This window comes from Anticarsia gemmatalis, chromosome 26 (genome assembly GCF_050436995.1).
Source record: "Anticarsia gemmatalis isolate Benzon Research Colony breed Stoneville strain chromosome 26, ilAntGemm2 primary, whole genome shotgun sequence".
Taxonomy (NCBI): Eukaryota; Metazoa; Arthropoda; class Insecta; order Lepidoptera; family Erebidae; genus Anticarsia; species Anticarsia gemmatalis.
In genome coordinates, this window is record NC_134770.1 from 1,817,615 (window position 1) to 1,837,498 (window position 19,884).

The 19,884-nt window shown below is 33.0% G+C and overlaps 4 protein-coding genes across 8 annotated transcripts in view; 2 read left to right on the top strand and 2 right to left on the bottom strand.

Annotated features, from left to right (window-relative positions):
* Positions 1–10,200, bottom strand: part of sm (heterogeneous nuclear ribonucleoprotein L) — a 469,971-nt gene extending 459,771 nt beyond the window's left edge. For all 5 annotated transcript variants that reach the window (XM_076131364.1, XM_076131363.1, XM_076131361.1 and 2 more), the window contains exon 1: positions 10,026–10,200. In XM_076131364.1, coding sequence (XP_075987479.1) covers positions 10,026–10,088 — 63 coding nt within the window. In that variant the 5' untranslated portion in view covers positions 10,089–10,200. The remainder of the gene's footprint in view (positions 1–10,025) is intronic.
* A 291-nt stretch (positions 10,201–10,491) lies between these two features.
* LOC142984161 (zinc finger Y-chromosomal protein-like) lies at positions 10,492–12,163 on the top strand. Its single transcript, XM_076131577.1, has 3 exons — positions 10,492–10,710; positions 11,022–11,075; positions 11,232–12,163. The coding sequence occupies exons 1-3, from the start codon at positions 10,567–10,569 to the stop codon at positions 11,949–11,951; spliced, it is 918 nt and encodes a 305-aa protein (XP_075987692.1). The 5' UTR covers positions 10,492–10,566; the 3' UTR covers positions 11,952–12,163.
* A 20-nt stretch (positions 12,164–12,183) lies between these two features.
* Fdx1 (Adrenodoxin-like protein 1, mitochondrial Ferredoxin 1) lies at positions 12,184–14,505 on the bottom strand. Its single transcript, XM_076131578.1, has 5 exons — positions 14,303–14,505; positions 14,178–14,229; positions 13,853–13,959; positions 13,104–13,244; positions 12,184–12,748 (listed from the first exon to the last, which is right to left on the bottom strand). Exons 1-5 carry the CDS (start codon positions 14,400–14,402, stop codon positions 12,645–12,647), a joined length of 504 nt encoding a protein of 167 aa, XP_075987693.1. The 5' UTR covers positions 14,403–14,505; the 3' UTR covers positions 12,184–12,644.
* Positions 14,506–15,303: 798 nt separating this feature from the next.
* Positions 15,304–19,884, top strand: LOC142984199 (uncharacterized). Its single transcript, XM_076131633.1, has 3 exons — positions 15,304–15,523; positions 16,386–16,656; positions 17,824–19,884. The coding sequence occupies exons 2-3, from the start codon at positions 16,399–16,401 to the stop codon at positions 19,843–19,845; spliced, it is 2,280 nt and encodes a 759-aa protein (XP_075987748.1). The 5' UTR covers positions 15,304–15,523; positions 16,386–16,398; the 3' UTR covers positions 19,846–19,884.

Sequence of the window (19,884 nt, forward strand, 5' to 3'; positions counted from 1 at the left end):
CCATACACATTTCCATTGCATAGGAACTCTATATAAAATAGGTACTAAAATTCTAGTATCTATAGCTAGTCTAGGCAATCAACCTCAATAACACTACTTAATATTCCCCAATTATACATCGATATCACCGAAATACTAGCAAGATTCCATTGACGTTACACAGGCCTAATTTATGCTCTGGAATGCCGTCAGCTCACTTAGATAGTAAGTAATTTCAATTCACTGCTTTATAGCTAGAAGACACGAAACGGGTAGATACTAACGTTGGATTATTATGAGTCTATGAATACGATCAGCCTAGCTTTTCTTCTAACATTTTGGAGTCGGCTTCCAGTCTCACCAGATACCAGTATTTTACATGGAGCGACTGCCTATCTAAGCTCCACAACCCAGTTACCTGTTACCGGGTTGTGGAGGTACCCTTTGTAACGACTGTTTGCCAGACTTTCAATCTTTACTACTGTTAACGGCTGTCGAAGATCTTTGAAAATGACACCCACAATTTAACGTGCCTTCCGAAACATGGAGGTACTAAATATGTATAAGATAGTCACTCATCCCCAAAACAACCTCGGCAAGCGTAGCTGAACCTCAGAGATCGATCTCCACTGTTGTTAACTAAGCCACGAGCTCCTCAATCAAGCTCACTTAGACAGTACGTAATTTCAATTCATTGCTTTATTGCTCGAAGACACGATACGCGCAGATACTAGATACTAACGTTGGTTTATTATGCGTCTATGAATACATAGATTTGTATTTGTATTCAAGGCTGGAGGACAAAAAAATATGCTAAAATCTGTCGTATTAGCTCATCTATAGTTTGGGAGCATAATAATGGCTGTTTTAACATTATTGGTAGATAATATTGAATGTTTTTTCGGCGATAAATGCTGTTATAGGCAATATTCTGCCAAAAGACGATTGTATCAATTATCATTAAAATCCATTTTGTAATTTTTGTATAAGAATAACAAACATACATCCATCCAACCTAACTTACAAACTTTCGCATTTATAACATAAATTGGAGTAGTAGTAGGAACCTAGTATCTTTTAACATAGAAAGACTAAATAATCTACTAAAAGTACGCAAAGAAATTTCGTTCGCTCGTTCGATCGTTGAGTCCAAAATAGACCGTTATTTAATAGATTTCAAGATATATGGGTTATGGATGTCATTCATACTATCTTTGAGTCATGGGGTGCGAAAAACCATCGATATTGTAAAGGTGATCTTTTCTAAGCCCGTAATAATAGCTCCTAACTGTAGCTTATGGGTTCCGTTAGTGGTTTATGGGATGAAATCATGATATATTTTTATTCGTAGCGCTATATTATGAGCAAAATTTATCGTAGCGTCGTAAGATATATAAACCTTTTAGTTTTTCAATGTCGACTGATGTAACACAAAAATATAAAGGTTAGTTCCACGGCTTACGGGTAAGTGTCCGATAATCTATTTGCTAGATAGTGACAGTATAAAAATTATTAATTCTCATAATATCTCATAAGCTATCTTTTACTTATACAGGAGTGGTGAAACCAATGATAAGTCTTGTTTTCGCTTGTGTCGCTTAATGTCGTTTATTTTTACTCTAAAAAATAGGGTCAATTTTATTCCAACCCCTTTGCCAAGAACGATGATATAATTTCCATTTAATACCCCTAGTATCATCATAATCAAATTGTTTTACGACAAACCAAGGACATGACAAAACATAATAGATTTAACGAAATTTGATTTCCGTCCATCGGTTCATTTCAAGGGCAAGTTATTGATCAAATGTTCCACTTCAGTTATGTAGGGCACGACTGATTTGCGATGCCTATTAACGTAATATTTTAGACACAGTCCGCACCTAGCAATCCTACTGATATTATCAATGCGAATATTTGTTAGCATGTATGGATGTATGTTTGTTACTCTTTTACGTAAAAACTACTGGGCGAATTTTAATGAAATTTCTTAGACTGATATATTTTAAGTTGGATTAACTCCTCCAATTGCCATCATGGTGCGCTGGTTAGGGTCGCCACACCGCTACCTTTGCGTCGGAAGATCGCGGATTCAATTCCCACACGGAGTAATTAGTTGTGCGATCCGAAAATAGATGTTTAGGGTCTGGTTGTACCTACTTTGTGTCCGTTGTTTATAATTATGTTTGTAATAGTGACGGAAAGCAATTCTTAGAGCGGGAGTTGTCTTAAAAAAAATAACACCTAGGATACTCTTTACCCGAGAAATATTCTCACGTAGACATAGTCGCGAGCTGCAGCTAGTATCTTATATTAGTCAAACAAATTGGACGTAAAAACGAGGCATTTTTTGGTGAAATTTGAATAAGAGAAATTAGGTGTATTGTCCATTTATCAACATCAGCCTGAATCCAATTACTGCTGAGTGGGAGTTGTTTTTTGCAGATCTAAATAAAGAGAATTCACTTTATCCATTTGGATCCTAATTGTACTTTTGACTTTGAATACAAGAGATTCAAGTTCAAATCTAAAACAAGCAATTGATTTATCGAAAGTTAAAAATAATTGCAACCATAAAAGAGAAAATAAAATGTAAAGGAGACAGTCGTTGGTTGCTGTGTTGCTGTAGCACGGTCGGTAGTGTATCCGACGGCTGATGACAAAGTTAGGGGTTCGACTCCTGGGTCGGGCAAAGTAGTATTAGTCTTTTCAGATTTAAATTACAATATTTGTCAATATTACATGGGACTAACATTGTTAATGGCGAAACGTGGGTATATTGCATACATCACATACACCTTCGAGTATTATGCAAGTATGTAATACAACATCTACTTTTTTGTAACATGTCGCGTCTTTCTAGCCCTAAAAACACCGTACTTCTCAAGAAAACCCGAGTTTAATTACCCAAACCTCAGATATTATCATCTCTCATTTACTAACTTGACAAAAAATTCTCACGTTTTATTCTACAAACTTAACGGAAGAAAAGTAACATAATCACGAGTTTCGTTGTACAAATTAGCGACAGTATCATGTCATCAACTAACAGTATTAAGTAATGAAGTCAGTTTAATGGCTTCTTTGGGGACCTGTTCTAATTGTTGCCACTAAGTTATATTGTTGAATTTGTTTGCTCGACAGCTGTAAATATGGGTCAGGAGGAAAAAAAACTTCTTTTGTATCGTTTTAACCAGTGTAAACGAGATATTTGTTTGTTTTATTTAATGTAAAAGGCCGTATGCTTTTTGTGTTTTTATTAGTGGCGTTCTCTGGTCTCTGCCTACTCCTTTGGGAAAAAGACATAATATTGAGACCCTAGTCGAAATAAAATATTGATTGTTTTCTGTAAATAATGAATGCTAAACTACCTCGTATGTATGACTTACAAACATAAAATCACGCCCTTTTCCTATAAGGGTAGGCAGAGAGCAAAGAACGCCACTTGGTCAGATTCTTATAATTAATTAATTATATTCTGATAACTTCCCTTGCCTCATTCACATCCATATAATATATCTTGACATACAGGCCACCGGTTACGAGTACAACGCACCTGATCTTTTTTGCAAGACAAAATAATACCTAATGACAATCTAGTCATAGCACGTGCTATCTAAAATCTGAACTATCAAATTTAGGAATACAATTTATGTCGCTTAGTATGTAAGAAACACTCGAGTTATTTTTTATTCAATATGCTCTTTGAAGAAATGAAAACATGCGCAGAAAATTAACCGGTTGTGCCAAAGACACCTTAAAAAGATCAAGAAAACAAGAATGAGTCAACAGACTGTCTCCCTAGACAATAATTCTCTCAGTAGGTTCCTAGGATGCATTCCAACGTTATGATTTAAAACATTGGCACGAGATCGCACCAATTGTCAACATGAGAAACAAAGGAAAATGAGATTTTGGCGCCAACTACCAGAGACAGCGAGTGGTCTTTTATTATTTTTTAAGAGCACGCTGCACGCTCCTACTTTTTAATAATTTAATTATATTATTATAGAACCAACTTTGATTTCTTTTTTATTGTCCCCGAAATATTCTACGCCTCTTCTCAGATCTTTCCCTTGAAGACGGGATAAAAATACAAATAAAAACGCTCCGAGCGGACTGTAAAATAGTAATAGACTAATATTATTTCGTCTGAGTAGCGGACTCATCAAATAAATTCAATTAATTGCCACGCTAATAAATTAAGGAAAATAAAAATAAAACAATGGCCGCTATACCAACCCACATTTGAATTTGGAACGGCATCGGCGACATTTTTTAACATAGCAACCGAAAATAAAACGGCAACTCATAGACTAGGCTGATTGTATCATTTTTTTTAAACTTCGGTGTTTGAAACACGGTTATAACCAAAAAGGGCGTTACTATACTAAATTGCGTAGTAACCAATCGCGTCACGGAGTTATCTGGCTCGTAGACTTGTAGACGATATGGCACGCCCCCTTGGCATAGTGCGTGCGCGTGATTCACTCTAAAATGTCAAACGCGCGTCGCTCGCCTCACCGAAACTACAGACAGCCGCACTGATAAAACACAGTTCTACATCAGCCGTACACGCGTGCGCACTGATTTATTTCCGACTAATCCTGCTCATTTTTTGTGCTTTACAAATTCTTACAAATCTTACTATTGAATAAGAAGATTAGTGGTAATTTTTATCTGTCTCCAACAACTCTGTAAACTTGTTGAACGTTAGCTTTTTGATGTTAACAATTACAAGTTAATATATCATTGTGATTGATGTACATTTTTACGAGATAAAATAACGTAGAGATGCGCGAATGCATCTAGTGGCGTCATTACTAGAGAAACATGAAAGATAAAATACGCAAACAGTTTAGCGGGAGTGTAAATATCTTTTATTTTCATTCATACTGTTGAAAGACATTCGTTGTTTTGCTTATATTTTGTTTTCTTTTATCAACTATGAAGTATTTCTACTCCGACGTATCGCTACATCGTTATATCGAAGCAATTAGCCTATATTTTGTAGAAATACGTTCATAAAGAAAGTCTAGAAAAGTACCGTACGGATTATAACACGTTCACAATATGGCGAGTCCAATTTTATTGATTGAAATTCTAATAAACTTGCAAAACGAATCACCGTGTTATTCGACATGAATGGTAAAAATACGTGTTGTCTTTTTTTATTTTGTCTCGAATAACCAGGTGCGCGATATTAATCAATGATCTTTTTACTTTTTAATATTATCTATGATTTCAATTTTGAGTCATTGAGTTGTCAAACGATAGCTATAATTTATGTTTAACAGGACAATTCCATAATACCTAACTTAAAATGTTGCTGCTTTTATTCTCAATTTATCAATCGTATTATTAATAAAACCTACATCATATCATTTCAGTCTATAAATAATGCTATTTTTACATGTACCTAGTTTTTTTTATAAAGCCGTACTCACACCAACACTTTTCCGATTATTTAGCATTAAAATAGTTTATCTTTAAACTGAATATATTTTTATACTTAAATCCTTTCATTTTCATAATCTTAACCGTACAAAATTAGTCAATAGTCACGCAACGTGAAACATTCAAAATTATTTTTAGTTACTTTCTCTTAATAATTGATCAATTAAGTTACACTATACTACATCAGCAAAGTTAATATCTTTACTAGGTACATCAGGTTTTAAATGAATAAACTCTAACTATTATATAACACTACTAGATACCCGTGACTTCTGCGTGAAAAGATATCCCGTGGTAAATAGTATCCTATGTGTTAATCTAGGTTATAAACTATCCATGTATCAAACTTCATTAAAATCCGTTCAGTAGTTTTTTCATCAAAGAGAAACAAACATACACACATACATCCATCCATACTCAACGCACAAACTTTCGCATTTATAATATTAGTAGGATCTATAGAGCAGTTAAAATTCTATAGATATGATTTCATAAGTCCAAAATGCATTTGAAACGTTAAAATCAAAGAGTAATCAAAGGAAGCTCGCAAGTTGTACAACTTAAATGATTAGTCTCGTAACAGATGACGGCTGTTACCATTAATTGATACTATAACATCTGTGCAACGTCCGTTATTAATATCTGTGGATTACAAATTGTATGTTAATTTTGTTATTAAACTGATTTCAATTACTTCTATTCATTTTAAAGTTTACACTAAAAAACCCGGACCATTTTTTTTAGTGACGATATCATATTTTTTTAGAATCGTAGAAATAGTATGTATTTCTTAATAAGTGGTTGCATGAGACTTGAAATACATAAATAAACCAGAAAGATAATAAATATATCCATGAATCGCATAAAATGTGGAATATTCTTTTCGCGTGAAAACTTAGGATATGACACCAACTCTAATGTACTTCTGCCCTAATATCAATAAAACAAGAAGTAACTTTATAACGCTTCTTCATCAGTCACAATTAATTAAATAATTAAACATAGTGAACATCTTATAAGATGTAAAAATAAAAACGGCAATGAACTATGATCCTTACTTCATTTGCCTGTATTAACAAACATACAATACAAACATCGCGGATTCAAAAAGGTTTAATATCGATTTAATAATTACGCCAATAAACCTTTTTGAACAAATAATTGCAATTTCGAATAAATTATTTATAGTTTTGGCAATACAGCTAATGTGGCCCAAAGAGCCAATTGTTAAAATCAATTTAAATATCACTAATAACATTGGTTTAACCTCAATACAATAAAACAATTTCTGATATTTTACATCGCCATTTATTCACACATTCGTTCTAAATCGCGTCTCGGTATCTTAATCCCCGTTAATTTTATACAAATGAGTATATTTGTCTGTTTTTCAGAGATAAAACTAGCTCTAATGATAATACGGTTCACACATTAGATGATGAATAAATTCTGTAATAAACATCTTACACAATCATCAAAAATATTCGCCTTGAAATCTACTTTGAAAATGAACAAACGGACAGAAATAATTTAATTGCACTTAAGATTGACATAGACAAATGACATAACACTTTTTTGTTTATCTTTTTTTAATTGCACATTTTTATTTATTAACCTTTTGACCGCAGAGGTCGGTCGTAGACTCTGTGATCATAAATAAACTTTTTTTCAATCATTTTTTGCGTTTTGTTTTTGCACGCAAACGTTTGCATAAATTTTATTTTAGTTTGTTTTTTGACGGGGTTGGAGATGCATGTTTTGCAGGCAATTATATCGGCTCAAGTGTGTGTAGAGTAGTTTTATTCCTTTTTGTAAAGAGGGGAGACTAAACCGAGCATCTCGAAGCGGTGTTAGTACAAATACTATTTTCGTATTATGCCAGCTACATTTCAAAGTTTCCGAGAGAATATATTGACTCAATTCCTTAGTTATTTGCAGAGTAAGATAAGCAGGACATAAGATAATTTGCGATATTTTGCGAAACAGATAAAGAGCACTTTGAAAATATGACGGTGTCTTATAAGAATGTCTGTCGGCAACGCGATACGATAAAAGCAATGTGTAAATTGGCAGAATCATACAAATATTATGACGGCTAGTTTCTTTGTATTCGTTCATTTCCGATGAAAATGTAAATGGAAATTGTGCGTTCAAATTCAAATGAATAATAATTTGCACAGCTTACCGCTAAAATTCTGTGTACTTAATATGAGCCGGCGAAGAGCAACAGTACAAACAATTATTAACAATAGAGTTAATATTGGTAATAGTATTGGGATATTGGTATGAACAAGTATGTACTCCGACACAATTATGGTTCTCAATACCGGCCTATTCGATTTCCATAATGCACGGCAAAGCTGATTGCATTGTCTATTATATTAAAGCGAATTAGAGGCTTATTACGCACACTGAATACGTACTCAATAGCGAAAGGTTTTCATTATACGTACAACGATTGCAGAGAATAATATAATCTGCGAATATCGACAAAACACGTTGCGGAAATCGTACAGTTTTAAAATAAAACTTTTCTTACTTTGAAACGGTAAAGGAAATACTTTTATCGCTTTTCCTATTTATGTGACTTTCATAAGAGTATAAAAAAGCTATAACATATTTTCGTGGCGAAATTATTCCCCCACGCTCGGCATAGGGGTAAACGTGAATCGATAGTGTTGTCTTTTCCGCGTTTTATAACCGCGACGGAGATAAAAATGAAACGAAATAACATTTTTGTAATGCCAATCGTACGTGAAGAGAATTAAGCGGAATGACGCGTGTCGCATCGTAATAGACGAAAATTCTGACCGCATTGAACGGGTTAATCGCTCATTCAGTCATGTCAATCAATCAAAGCGCGCCATTTTTAACGTTCTTTAATTAATCAATTCGATACAGTTTTAATTTATTGTTAAAAACTTTAGAGAATCTGTGTTCCAATTCGAAATACAAAAGAGACATATTAATGCTCAATTATCAACAGCTTTCAATTATATCTTCAAAGTCTCGACTCTACTTTGAACACCTTTGAAGTTTAGAATTTAATATAGTGATACACAGATTGGGTGAGCATTTGTCTGCAATAAAACAAATTGGGCGGGAGATTCGTCCAAATTAACAATCGACTACTTTATACGTTCCCTAGTTTGATCGCGATAGAAATATTGCCGGGAAAATCGTAATTTTAGAGATACAAAGAGTGGAGACGGCCTCCCTTCAGGTTAATGACATTGGTTGTATGTACCTACCGAGCCTGCACAATCATTAAACGACAGGAAGAAGTGCCGTGAAATGGGGGACCTGTGCAAATTTGGAAGAATGAAAATGTAAAAAAATATAGAAAGTTGATAATAAAATGTGTTTGATTTTAATCTGATAACGACGGTCAGTAACATGGATACCTACCTAATATGTACTTTGACACTAGACACTAACTAGACCTAATATGTGTTGGAACTCTTATAAGGATACGTATAGGAAAACTAACATTACCTACATGTGTTATGAATTGAATAGGTAATCGAAGTATAGGTAAAAAGAGGTCGTATTTCAAATAAGATTTATTGTCAGCTAAAATAGGTACTCGTGTAGTGTTGAAAATGTCATACATATCGTTTTAATAGAAATATACCTACGCAAAATAACATAGGTTACTCCTATTTGTACCGAGTTTCATTCGCACATAGGTATTTTTTTATCAACGTAGTTGCAAAATACGTACTTCTGCTTTACAATGAATTTTTAATCAGCACAAAAGCATCGTAAAACTTGTTCATTACGTCTAGTGGAAGATTAATAGACTAGAAACAATTTATTTTTCACGATAACATAGCGCGATGTATTGTTATGAAATGCCTACGTGCAATTCTTTTACACATGTGCCTATACTGAAATACTTAATTTACAACAACATGTAATTTCACGGCGGAAAATTAAGAATTTCTAATTAGAAAATTAATTAAAACTCGGCAATCGATAACTTCAAAGAGAATTTTTAAAAGTTTTGGGATGGATGTGTTGAGACGATAATTAGTTACCTATTTATAAATTGGTTAGGTGTTCGACTACAAAGCCCGGTATCGTCCTATTGTTATCGACCTAGAAAACGGGAAATGCCTCTGTTTCCCGCGAACAAGAAACACCAAAAGGCCTAATGACCGAGCGATGTCAATCACATTAATTGACAGTGTCTGGGTACGAAGTTATTTTGGTATATTTCTATTTCGTGGACGTCGTAACGTGAAAAAAAATTCTTTGGTATAAAATTGAAGTTTCTAACGATTTATAAATAAATTTAAAAAATGCATACTTTGCATATTTTTTAGTGTAATCATGTGTCAACAAAACGTAACCTCAAAACGAGAAATCAACAACGTAACGTGATCATGACAAGACGCGTAAACCAAACGTCGGATCAGTCAACAAACGATCATTATCATTAAACGTATGATTACAGGAACTATTACCAAAGCGTTTCGTGACTGAAACACGAACATGGAAAGGGAAATGTACAAAACACGGCCATTTTCGTCGGCTCTACGTAGATATAGGATTGACAATTTGTGTACATAAATATTGTAGCTTACCCTTTCGACATCTAGGTCCGTCCCAGTACACAGTCTCTTGCCACCACTACCGTTGTAAGCCATCGTGCACCACAAAACAAAACACAAATCACACCGAAACGCGTTTTGTCGGAAACGAAAACGAGAATACCTCCTTCAACGGCGGTCCCGAGCAGACTGATTGAACGAATGGAATTGTATTGAGTCGTGAACGAACGAAGAGCGGGACGCGCAGAATGAGTATTGCCATAGGCGACGTATGCCTACTAATTTGGTACTTGGAAAGAAAAACTTTTACCAGTACTTTGATATTTCGGTGACTTACATATATTGAGATACCTTTTGCTGTCATATTTGTTGACCTACGAGCCTTCATGTATTGATGAACCAACCCATTAATCTTGTAGAATAATTTTGGTAGATTTTACAGTTTAGGCTTGTCTTCCAAAAATACGACTAATCAAAAGGTCAATGAACTTCCAAATGTCAATGAGTTATCACTTCAAGTTTTCTTTATCTGGTGTTATTAATTATTTATGACTGAAAATCTATTAAAATAACAATGAATGACGATGAAAGCGAAGCAGAAATAAAAATAGAATACTATGAAAGTATAGAAGTGGATCCTTTAAGTGAACATAACGATTATTTTGTATCGAAAGATACGGACGATTCAAAAGGAATTTTAGATGAAATTTTGAATGAAGTAGGTATTAAAATTCCTGGAATTATTTAGTAATGTGAAATTAGCCGCAGTTTATGTAATGGGATGTAATTTTAACGTAATGTTTAATAGTTATAACAATATTCAATGGTGCATGACCAAGGAATCTTTGGCAGTATTCCAGACAGACATCATCACTTCTGTCCTACGCACCTATTAAAAAAAAGTAGGAAGAGCTTTTATTTGAGTACTAAATCAGACATTCTTTACAATAATATTTTTAGTTTTTATAATGAATGGAAAGTTATATTTACTTACTGTATATTTTTATTTATGTGTACAATTTCTTGCAGACTGAAGTTTTGAGTCCTGTAAGTCCAAGAAACGATGAAAATAATGAACCTATTGTAAGTTATTACAATATGATATGTTTATTAAACGATTTGTTAATAGAATTTTGATGTGTAAGCTACTCAAGAATAATTTAGCCTTCTATTAAATCTGAAACCACTTAAAATCTTATTTTAAAGTAACTGGTTACCTAATACTAAATTTTCTTTCAGGAACCCGAACACGACGTTAAATGGTACAAATCAGTTGATACCTTTGGAAAATATCAATGCAAATTTTGTGAACTTTCTTATTCAACTGTACAGACTTTACGCAACCATGTAAGATTAAAACACAGTCAGAATTATCAAGAACTAAAAAATATTACAATAAACAGCCTTAGGAAACAGAAATTAAAATGTCATGTATGTAAAAAGAAGTTTAAAAATACAACCGATTTTAAAAATCATATCGAAGAACATGGTCTTAATAATATACAAAAATCTTGTATGCAATGTCATGCGGTATTCGATGATCACATTGCAATGATAACCCATATGAAATCTGAACACAACACTATAAAACAGAAATTACATTTTTGTACGATTTGTGGTTACAATACATCAAAACTATCTCACTTTAAGCAACATGAAAACACTCATTCATCAAACAATAAAAGTAAATGTAGTTATTGTGATTATTCTACTAATTATTTACCGAATTTGAAGATTCATGAACGCATACACTCTAATGTAAAACCGTATGTGTGTGATTTTAAAGGTTGTGATTACCGTTGTGCAGCTAAATCAGCTTTATATAGCCATCAGTTAAAACATGATAAAGAGAAAAATATGTTGCATTGTGATAAGTGTACTTATAGTACGGTTTATAAACAAAGTTTGAAGAAACATATTGATAGTCATAATAGGAATAGTGTCAGAAAACGATTTTAATTTCGTAATTTTATTCTTATATTTTGTGTACAATGAGTGAGTATTTGTATGGCTTTATAAAGTATCAAATAATAATAGTATTGTTTCTCAAAATGTAAGTTAAATTAACAGTGTTTTATAGTAATTTTGTATTTTTATACCTTAGTATTCAATAATTTTACTTCAACACAAAAGACTGTTAATCTACTAAAGATCTGAAAATAAAAGACAAAAGTTTTACAAATAATCTATTTGTTTTATTTTTTTAACATTTCGTTAAAATCAATAACAACTTAAACTAAAACTTATTTACATCATGCTTCAAGCAAGCTTTTATTGCATTGTACTTAAAATTTTTGTTGACATACATAACAAAATTTTGCACTTGGAACTTAATAAACATTATTATCCTTCTACAAATAGTGTAAGATATATTTCTTTGCAAAAAAGCAAGAAAAAAGCCTTTATAACAATAAGATATTTCCAAATCATTCAAGGTGAGCAAATATTACTGATTACATTATTACAAATAATGTCTCAATGGACTATCACTAGGCCAAAAGCTTACAAAAACTTGACAATAAAATGATGATACACTATATTACAAAACTGTACTTAATTCATGTATTCTAATATCACTACAATTCCAATTTTGTATGTAAATACTAAAACAAACGTATTTGTTGAATAAAAAATCAGTATGAAACGTAAAACTCAATGTGGTTTCGGTTTGTGTCCATCTACGTAGAAATTTCTTGTTGCTTTCGGTAATTCTACTTCCATTCCTTCTAGTTCTTTGGTTAGTGTGATTTGACAACCTGTAAAAAGACAGCAGATTTATTGTGAACTTTATCACGACTATGTGAAAATATAGACCTCAAAATGCATTATCCATTAATAGAAACAGATGGAATATGCTACTGACTCTTAAAGTTGTAGGTACACTTTGAGCTTTACTTGAATATTATTTGTAAAAACTTTAACCAGGTGTTATCAGATATGAGGATTTCTTATCTTAATTTACTCCCAAGATCAGACAATAATTGTTAGAATGTAATAGAAGAGGTAACAACACAAAAAAAATTCTCCTTTAGTGTACAGATGTCTTAAAGTATGAAGTTGTACTGACAATACTTACTGAAGTATGTACATAATAAAATAAATAATACCAACCTAATCTAGAATTTTCTTTCAAAAACGGTGCCATGTCTAACAAATCATCTTCTTTCTCCTCAGACTGTGGAAGCTTGTCGAAGTATTCTGGTGGCACATACACATGACATGTTGTACATGCTAGTGATGCTTCACATGCACCTGTAAATTATAAAGAATATTATTAGTAACACACACAAGTACATGTAAATGGTTTTAATGAAATAGACTTCATTAAATAGAATTTCTGCAAATAATTGTTTCAGGTCTGGTTGTACTTTGTGGCCCCAGACACGATACCAATTCATTGTGTGGGAGTTGTCTTTTTTATTGAAAAAAAACGAAATTGAAGAAAGACAAATATAGACTTTGTATATCATGTACTGAATAAGGACTGATATTTTATATGTGGAAGTTAAATACAGCTTCTACTATACTAAAACTGCACATTGTTGTATAGCATTTTATTGTCAAATATTTTGCCACTTCATTATTTTCAGCAATTTTTCTCTTTTCATTCATATTAAGTCATTAGATAATACAATCGTAGCATGTCATACTGTGCAATTATGCACTGTAGTGATAAGATTATAAAATAATATGATAAGAATTATTATTGCAGAGAGTAAGTATTTAATGTTTCTTGCAAAAATATTATTAGCATTAAGTCATACAAATCTTATTGTATTGTTAAGTGAATGTGGAAATCAAACAGATGTTTTTGAACTTTGTGTAAACTGGAATATATAATAAAAACTTAAATGAGTCACCTTCCATAGGAATTTCATGTCTATGTGCCAAATACATAACATTATCACCAACTTTCCCTCTCACTTTAATCTTATTGCCGTCTTTGTCTTTGTACACTATATTTACACTGAAAAATAAATAAAATTATCAAGATAAACATTAAAAAGTAAGGTTATATTTTTATTGTTGTAATAATTACACGGATTTCGATAATTATGATTGTTTACGACTTTAATCTTTGACCTTTTATCTCAAGTGACACGATGTTGCTAAAACAGAAGCGGCATTCAATGATAGTCACCGATTTTCTGTTACACAACAAATAAACTGAATTTAAAAACTTACACTTCATCTTCTGACTTTGGATCTTGCCATTCATATTCTCCGTGGCTTAAACCTGAAAACAATTAATAGATCGGTCAGATATAAACCAAATTATTCTATAAACTTACATTAAAATAACAACATACATGAAGTCACGTGAATTTTTCTAATTTGTGAAGAAACTACTGCCTTAATCGGCTTTATTCTCTGCACAGAGAGGTAACGCTTTAATACCGTCTGAAACATTATATAACTATATGATCATAATACGAAATATATAAAAGAAATGGTTTGTTTGGATAAAAAATTATCACGAAGTGCGAATCTACGAAATTCGAGTATGACTTTGACACTTGACAGTGACATAATAATATGACAAAAGTTGACAATATTTACGTTAGTCGTTCGGATAATATTCCAGGGTTTACTCAGTTTATTGTTTGACTTTCAATGATTAGGTAACTTTGTTAAAAAATAGGTTCCTATTCAGCTAAAGCTTTTTTATAGCTGTTAGTAGGGTTTCCCGTTGGCTTTGTAAAAATGACAAAATAATTTTAATCAACTGATATAAAATCTGTTGAAAAATAATAGCTTACTTAACGTGTTAGTTTGTTTATGATGCCCCCTGTCTTCGTCTGACAAGGTAACGATTTTTTCTCACGTTTTGGAATTAATATTGATGTCGTCTACGATATATTCATATCATGGGGCGATCCAGGCTGATCTCATAATTTTATTTCTAGCGCGAGCCCGTGCTTACTTGAAGTAACAGTGGATGTTAATATGTATTATGGTGTTTACTAAGGTTTGGTAAGGGTATTCAGGGCTTCTAGCTGGATGCAATTATTATCTTCACCTCTTTTCTCTATCGCTGTTACTATGCTTTCTTATTCTACTCCAGTAATTGATGCAATATGATTTTAAGTTCCAAAATTTTTGTCATGTAGTTATTGAAAACGAGTAAAAAAGTTGCTTTTAGTTACGCTACAATATGTATTCAGGTGATTAAATCCACTAAAAAATCAAATATGATTAAAAACCTAATATTACTTCCGATAAGATGTTAAAGACGGACTCTATCAAATAATTTTGATATATAAAATTTTCTGATTATGACAACACTGATTATTATATGTCAAAATATTCTTGAAAAACGTCAATAATCGCTAAAAAGGCCATTTTGGCCATTTTTCATAATGATTTATAATATAAAATTATTGATTTTTAGCACAAACGTGTTGGTTATGTATGTGTAATGGATAGTTTTAATTAGTTGTTAGTGTATAATAAGTAAATGCTAGTTTAAAGTAACTGCCGTAGTAATAAAGTTGTGAGTTTTCGGTGATAGTAATTGCGAAGATATCTAGGTGAGTTTTATGACTAAATGACGTGTATTTCGCAATATCATTGGATGCCCGACATGAGTAACCTTCGTATTAGTTGGTTATTAACTATATAAATGTATTCAAATCAATGTTTACTGTTATTGTTGACCCAAAACTTAGTTATAAAAGTAACTGTACCTCATTTCTGTGTAAAGTACCGTTATTATACTTATTGAATATTTTATTTATTTTTCGCTATCAGTTTGGCCTTGAGAGTGTTAAGTAGGTACTTTATTTATTCAATTATCAACAATAACCATACACAATCCATTTTTAATAGTATTTTGTTGTTTTTTTCTCATTAATTACTCTGAAATTAACCTAGAAAGTAATTTACAGTTATCATGTAATCTTTATTAGTCTGTTGATGGAGGCAAGATAATTGTATCTTGGATTGAAGTTATGAGAGGTGTTTATTTTTCTCTTACATTTTCCTTATGTGCATTGAAATTAATTATGTGACATTAAGGATCTCTGTATAATATCTATCAATGCTTTCACTGTATAGCAGTTAATTATTTAATAAATATTATGTTATCCTCAAAACAATATTTTCCTGGATTATTAGTTTAGAAGCACATAAACAAACATTATTAACATTTATTGCTCATTCTGTTCTGTAAGGGCTAAGGAAATGCCTATACAGCCAATATGAACCAGCTTTTTATATTATTATTCATTCCCAACCCGCACTTGGCCAGCTCCGTAGTCAGGCCGGCGACCCTTACCCAGCAGTGGGACAGTAATGGGTTAAATATTTTTAATAATCCACAGAAAATCTAAATATTAATGAAATTAAACGTTTGCTACATATACTTATAATATAATAATGCAATCTTTCCAGATAATAAGCAACCATGGAGGGTCTGGACCCCAATGTGGAAGTAAAAGTAGAAAGAAAGGATCCTACCTCATTTTTACCCGAGGAGCCAATGTCTTATGAAATTAAAAAGAAGAAGAAAAAGAAAAAAAGATTACAAGAAGACCCGTTTAAGGACATTGATGATAAAATGGAAACTAAACCGTCAACAACGGAAATGGTAACGGATGCTGCGTTAGATCCTGAAGTCAATATTAAGGTGGAGAATATTGAGGTGGAATTGGATTTTAATGATGTAAGTATTAATATGTGCTATTGACAACGTAATGTGCTTAAAATTCTCTTAATTTATGCTGTTTAATTGGTGATATAGAGACTAGTTTGTTTTCATTATAAGAATCTTCTTAGAATTTAAGCTTCACAGTCCCATTTTCTCTGGGGTAGTTGCTACTTCACTTAAATAATCAACATAAAATAAACTTTTCTAAGAACATAAGATTACAGAAACATACAAAATTGCTTCCTGCATTGTTTATAGGGTAAACCATGTATAATTGTCAATAATCTAAGCAAAGCAAATATCCAAATAAAAAAGTAAGTTAAGTAAATATCCTGCTGTGTGTTTTTCAAAAGCTCTGTACATAATATTGTATATTTTTACCACATTACAACAATAGGTACATCTGTCTGTGTATCTGTGTCTAAATCCATAACGAATTCAATGATTAAATGAATATTTTAATATTCTTGCATAACTAGTTTTGCTTACTTTGTTTGATGCATAATGACATCAGTTATGCTATTTTGGTTTCTAGCAATTCGTCATGTATCAAAATCAAATGTAAATATTAAGATTTGTTTTTAATGTCGGTATTTGCATTTGAGTTAATTTTTTACTGAGTTAATTTTAATTTTGCACTACATTTGACAGGCCCACCCTAAACTGACGCCTGGTCCCCACTTGTTGGGTGTCGGATCCGAACATTTATCGTTTACAGTTAATCCGTATGTTATGGTTTACGATCTTCTCCTTCTTATCGTATGGTTAGTGGTCAACCTAGTGTCAAAGTTGTTCATGCCGCCCGAAAGGCCTTTGACATGGCTTAACGACTGTTATCTTAATAGACAATAACCGGGACCGACTTTTTACGTGCCCTCCGAAGCACGGAGACGCCCAGCTCAAATACCACTATGCGGTCACCCATCTATAGAATGACCGCGCCAACGGTTGCTTCACCCACAGATCGTTGTCAAACCGGTGAGCGCAACTGGCTATGGGCGCCTTCATTTAAAATGCTCTGCTACTAGAACCTCCGATTAATATTCGGATCCGACGACCGACAAGTGGGAACCGGCGCTTACAATGTTTAAAACTAAAACAGAGATGATTAGACAAGTAATGTCATCCAATCTATGCTATCTAATACTTTCGCTACTAATGTCGCTATTTTATCTTTTACAGTTCACCGATAATAACGGCCTACTGGTCGAGGGTCCCAACAGCGAAGACAGCCAAGAACCAGCCGTAAAGATCGAGAACCAAAACCACGAAGCAGTTCTCTTGACTTTCGAGAGTATCATCAATGAGAAGACCATGATGTCTTACCAACAAAGTCTTCAGGAACCCATACCAGCCGCTCCAAAACCCTCACATTTCTGCAAAATATGCCATTTAGTCTTCCAGTCAACGAAAACACTACGAATGCACCAGAAAAGAAAGCATAAAGTCTATAGAAAGTCATTCAAACACATCTGCGATTATTGTGGAATGTCTTATGAAATGAAGAACAGTTTAGTCGCTCACATCAAGAGGAAACACGGACCTGATTCTATGCCAGATGATAGTGAGGAGAGAACTTGTGATATATGTGCACTAGTTTTCAAAGGAATGGCTAGACTACGGATGCATATGAGAAGAAAACACGGTTCCTTCCAAGAGTCCTTCAAACATGTTTGTGATGACTGCGGTCTTACTTATGATAAGTATAGGAGTTTGATAGTACATATACAGAGAAAGCATAGTAATACAGCAAAACCTGAAATGAGTCAGTGGTACAACTGTATGTTCTGCCCCAAAATGTTTACTAAACGGGAAACTTATGCCAGACATGTTCAACGTAAACATAAAGTGTCAGATGAAAGTATGCAAGAAGGGAATGAAGATAACGATTTGGAGAAACTCAAGAATGAACAAACAGGAGAAATTACTTGTAAAGAATGCCCTCTAGTCTTTTCGTCTATCAATTTCTTAAAACTACATATGAGAAGGAAACATAATGCTTTGAAGGACAATTTCAGATTGAAATGTAGGATCTGTAATCTGTCTTATGATAAGATTGAGAGTCTTAAACGTCATGTTAGAAGGAAACATGATCAGGGATCACATTGCGAAGTGTGCAATAAACAATTTGATACAAGAGAAATGTATTTAAATCATTCACATACGAAAGTCATTAAAGAATGCTCCCTTTGCGGACTCATTTTCGCTTCTCAAGGTGGTCTAGCGAAACATTTAAGGTGCACTCACAAAATAGACACGCCTAAAACGATATTCTGCAATTTATGTAACGAAGGTTTTCACGATAAACGTCAGTTACGACCGCATTTCATGAAAGTGCATTTAAAAGTTTCATATACATGTAGATATTGTAAGAAAGTTTTTAAAGCTAAAGAGAGTTATCGTCGTCATATATTATTTAAGCATCCTGCGGCAAATCAAGTGACTACAGATATGCAGAAATGCGATCAATGCAATGAGATGTTTAAAGATGAATTCGAATTGTGTAAACATATAAATCTTGCTCACGGTAAATGCGAAGATTTGCCTAATTTGATGGATATTAAGAGAGAAGATGAAGATATTAAGAACAACTTTCAATGTACGAAGTGTCCAGAAATATATTTAACATGGGAGCAATTGAAGTTGCATTATGAGCAGTGTCACCACAACGTTGAACAAACTCAGTGTCAGATGTGCGGAGAGATTCTACCAGGGAATGAGTTACAAAAACACATAAAAAGTCATCATACGGAAACTGAAATGAAATGTAAATACTGTGAATTTAAGACAAACATTAGAGTGAGTTTGACGCAACATATGTTAAGACATAAGAACGCTTCAACATTGCATTGTGATTACCCCAACTGTAGATACAAGACATTTTATGAAGGTGCTATGGAGAAGCATAAAAGGAAACATGCGGATCAAGGGGTGAAACTCCAATGTACGCAGTGTCCTTTTCAAACTATGAATAAGTACATTTTGAAGTATCATGAGGAAGCTCATGAAACTGGAGTGAAAAGGTACACTTGCGATCAGTGTGATTACGCGACGATTTTACCCGCGAATTTGGTCCAACATAAATATAAGCATTCTTCAGAGAAACGGTTTAAATGTGAAGTTTGTCCATTCGCTACAAAGTACAACACGTCTTTAAGGTTTCATGTTAGGAAAAAACACTGTGATCTCCCGACATTCAGCTAAATGTTTATGTTTTTTTTATTAAAGTATTTGGTGTTATGA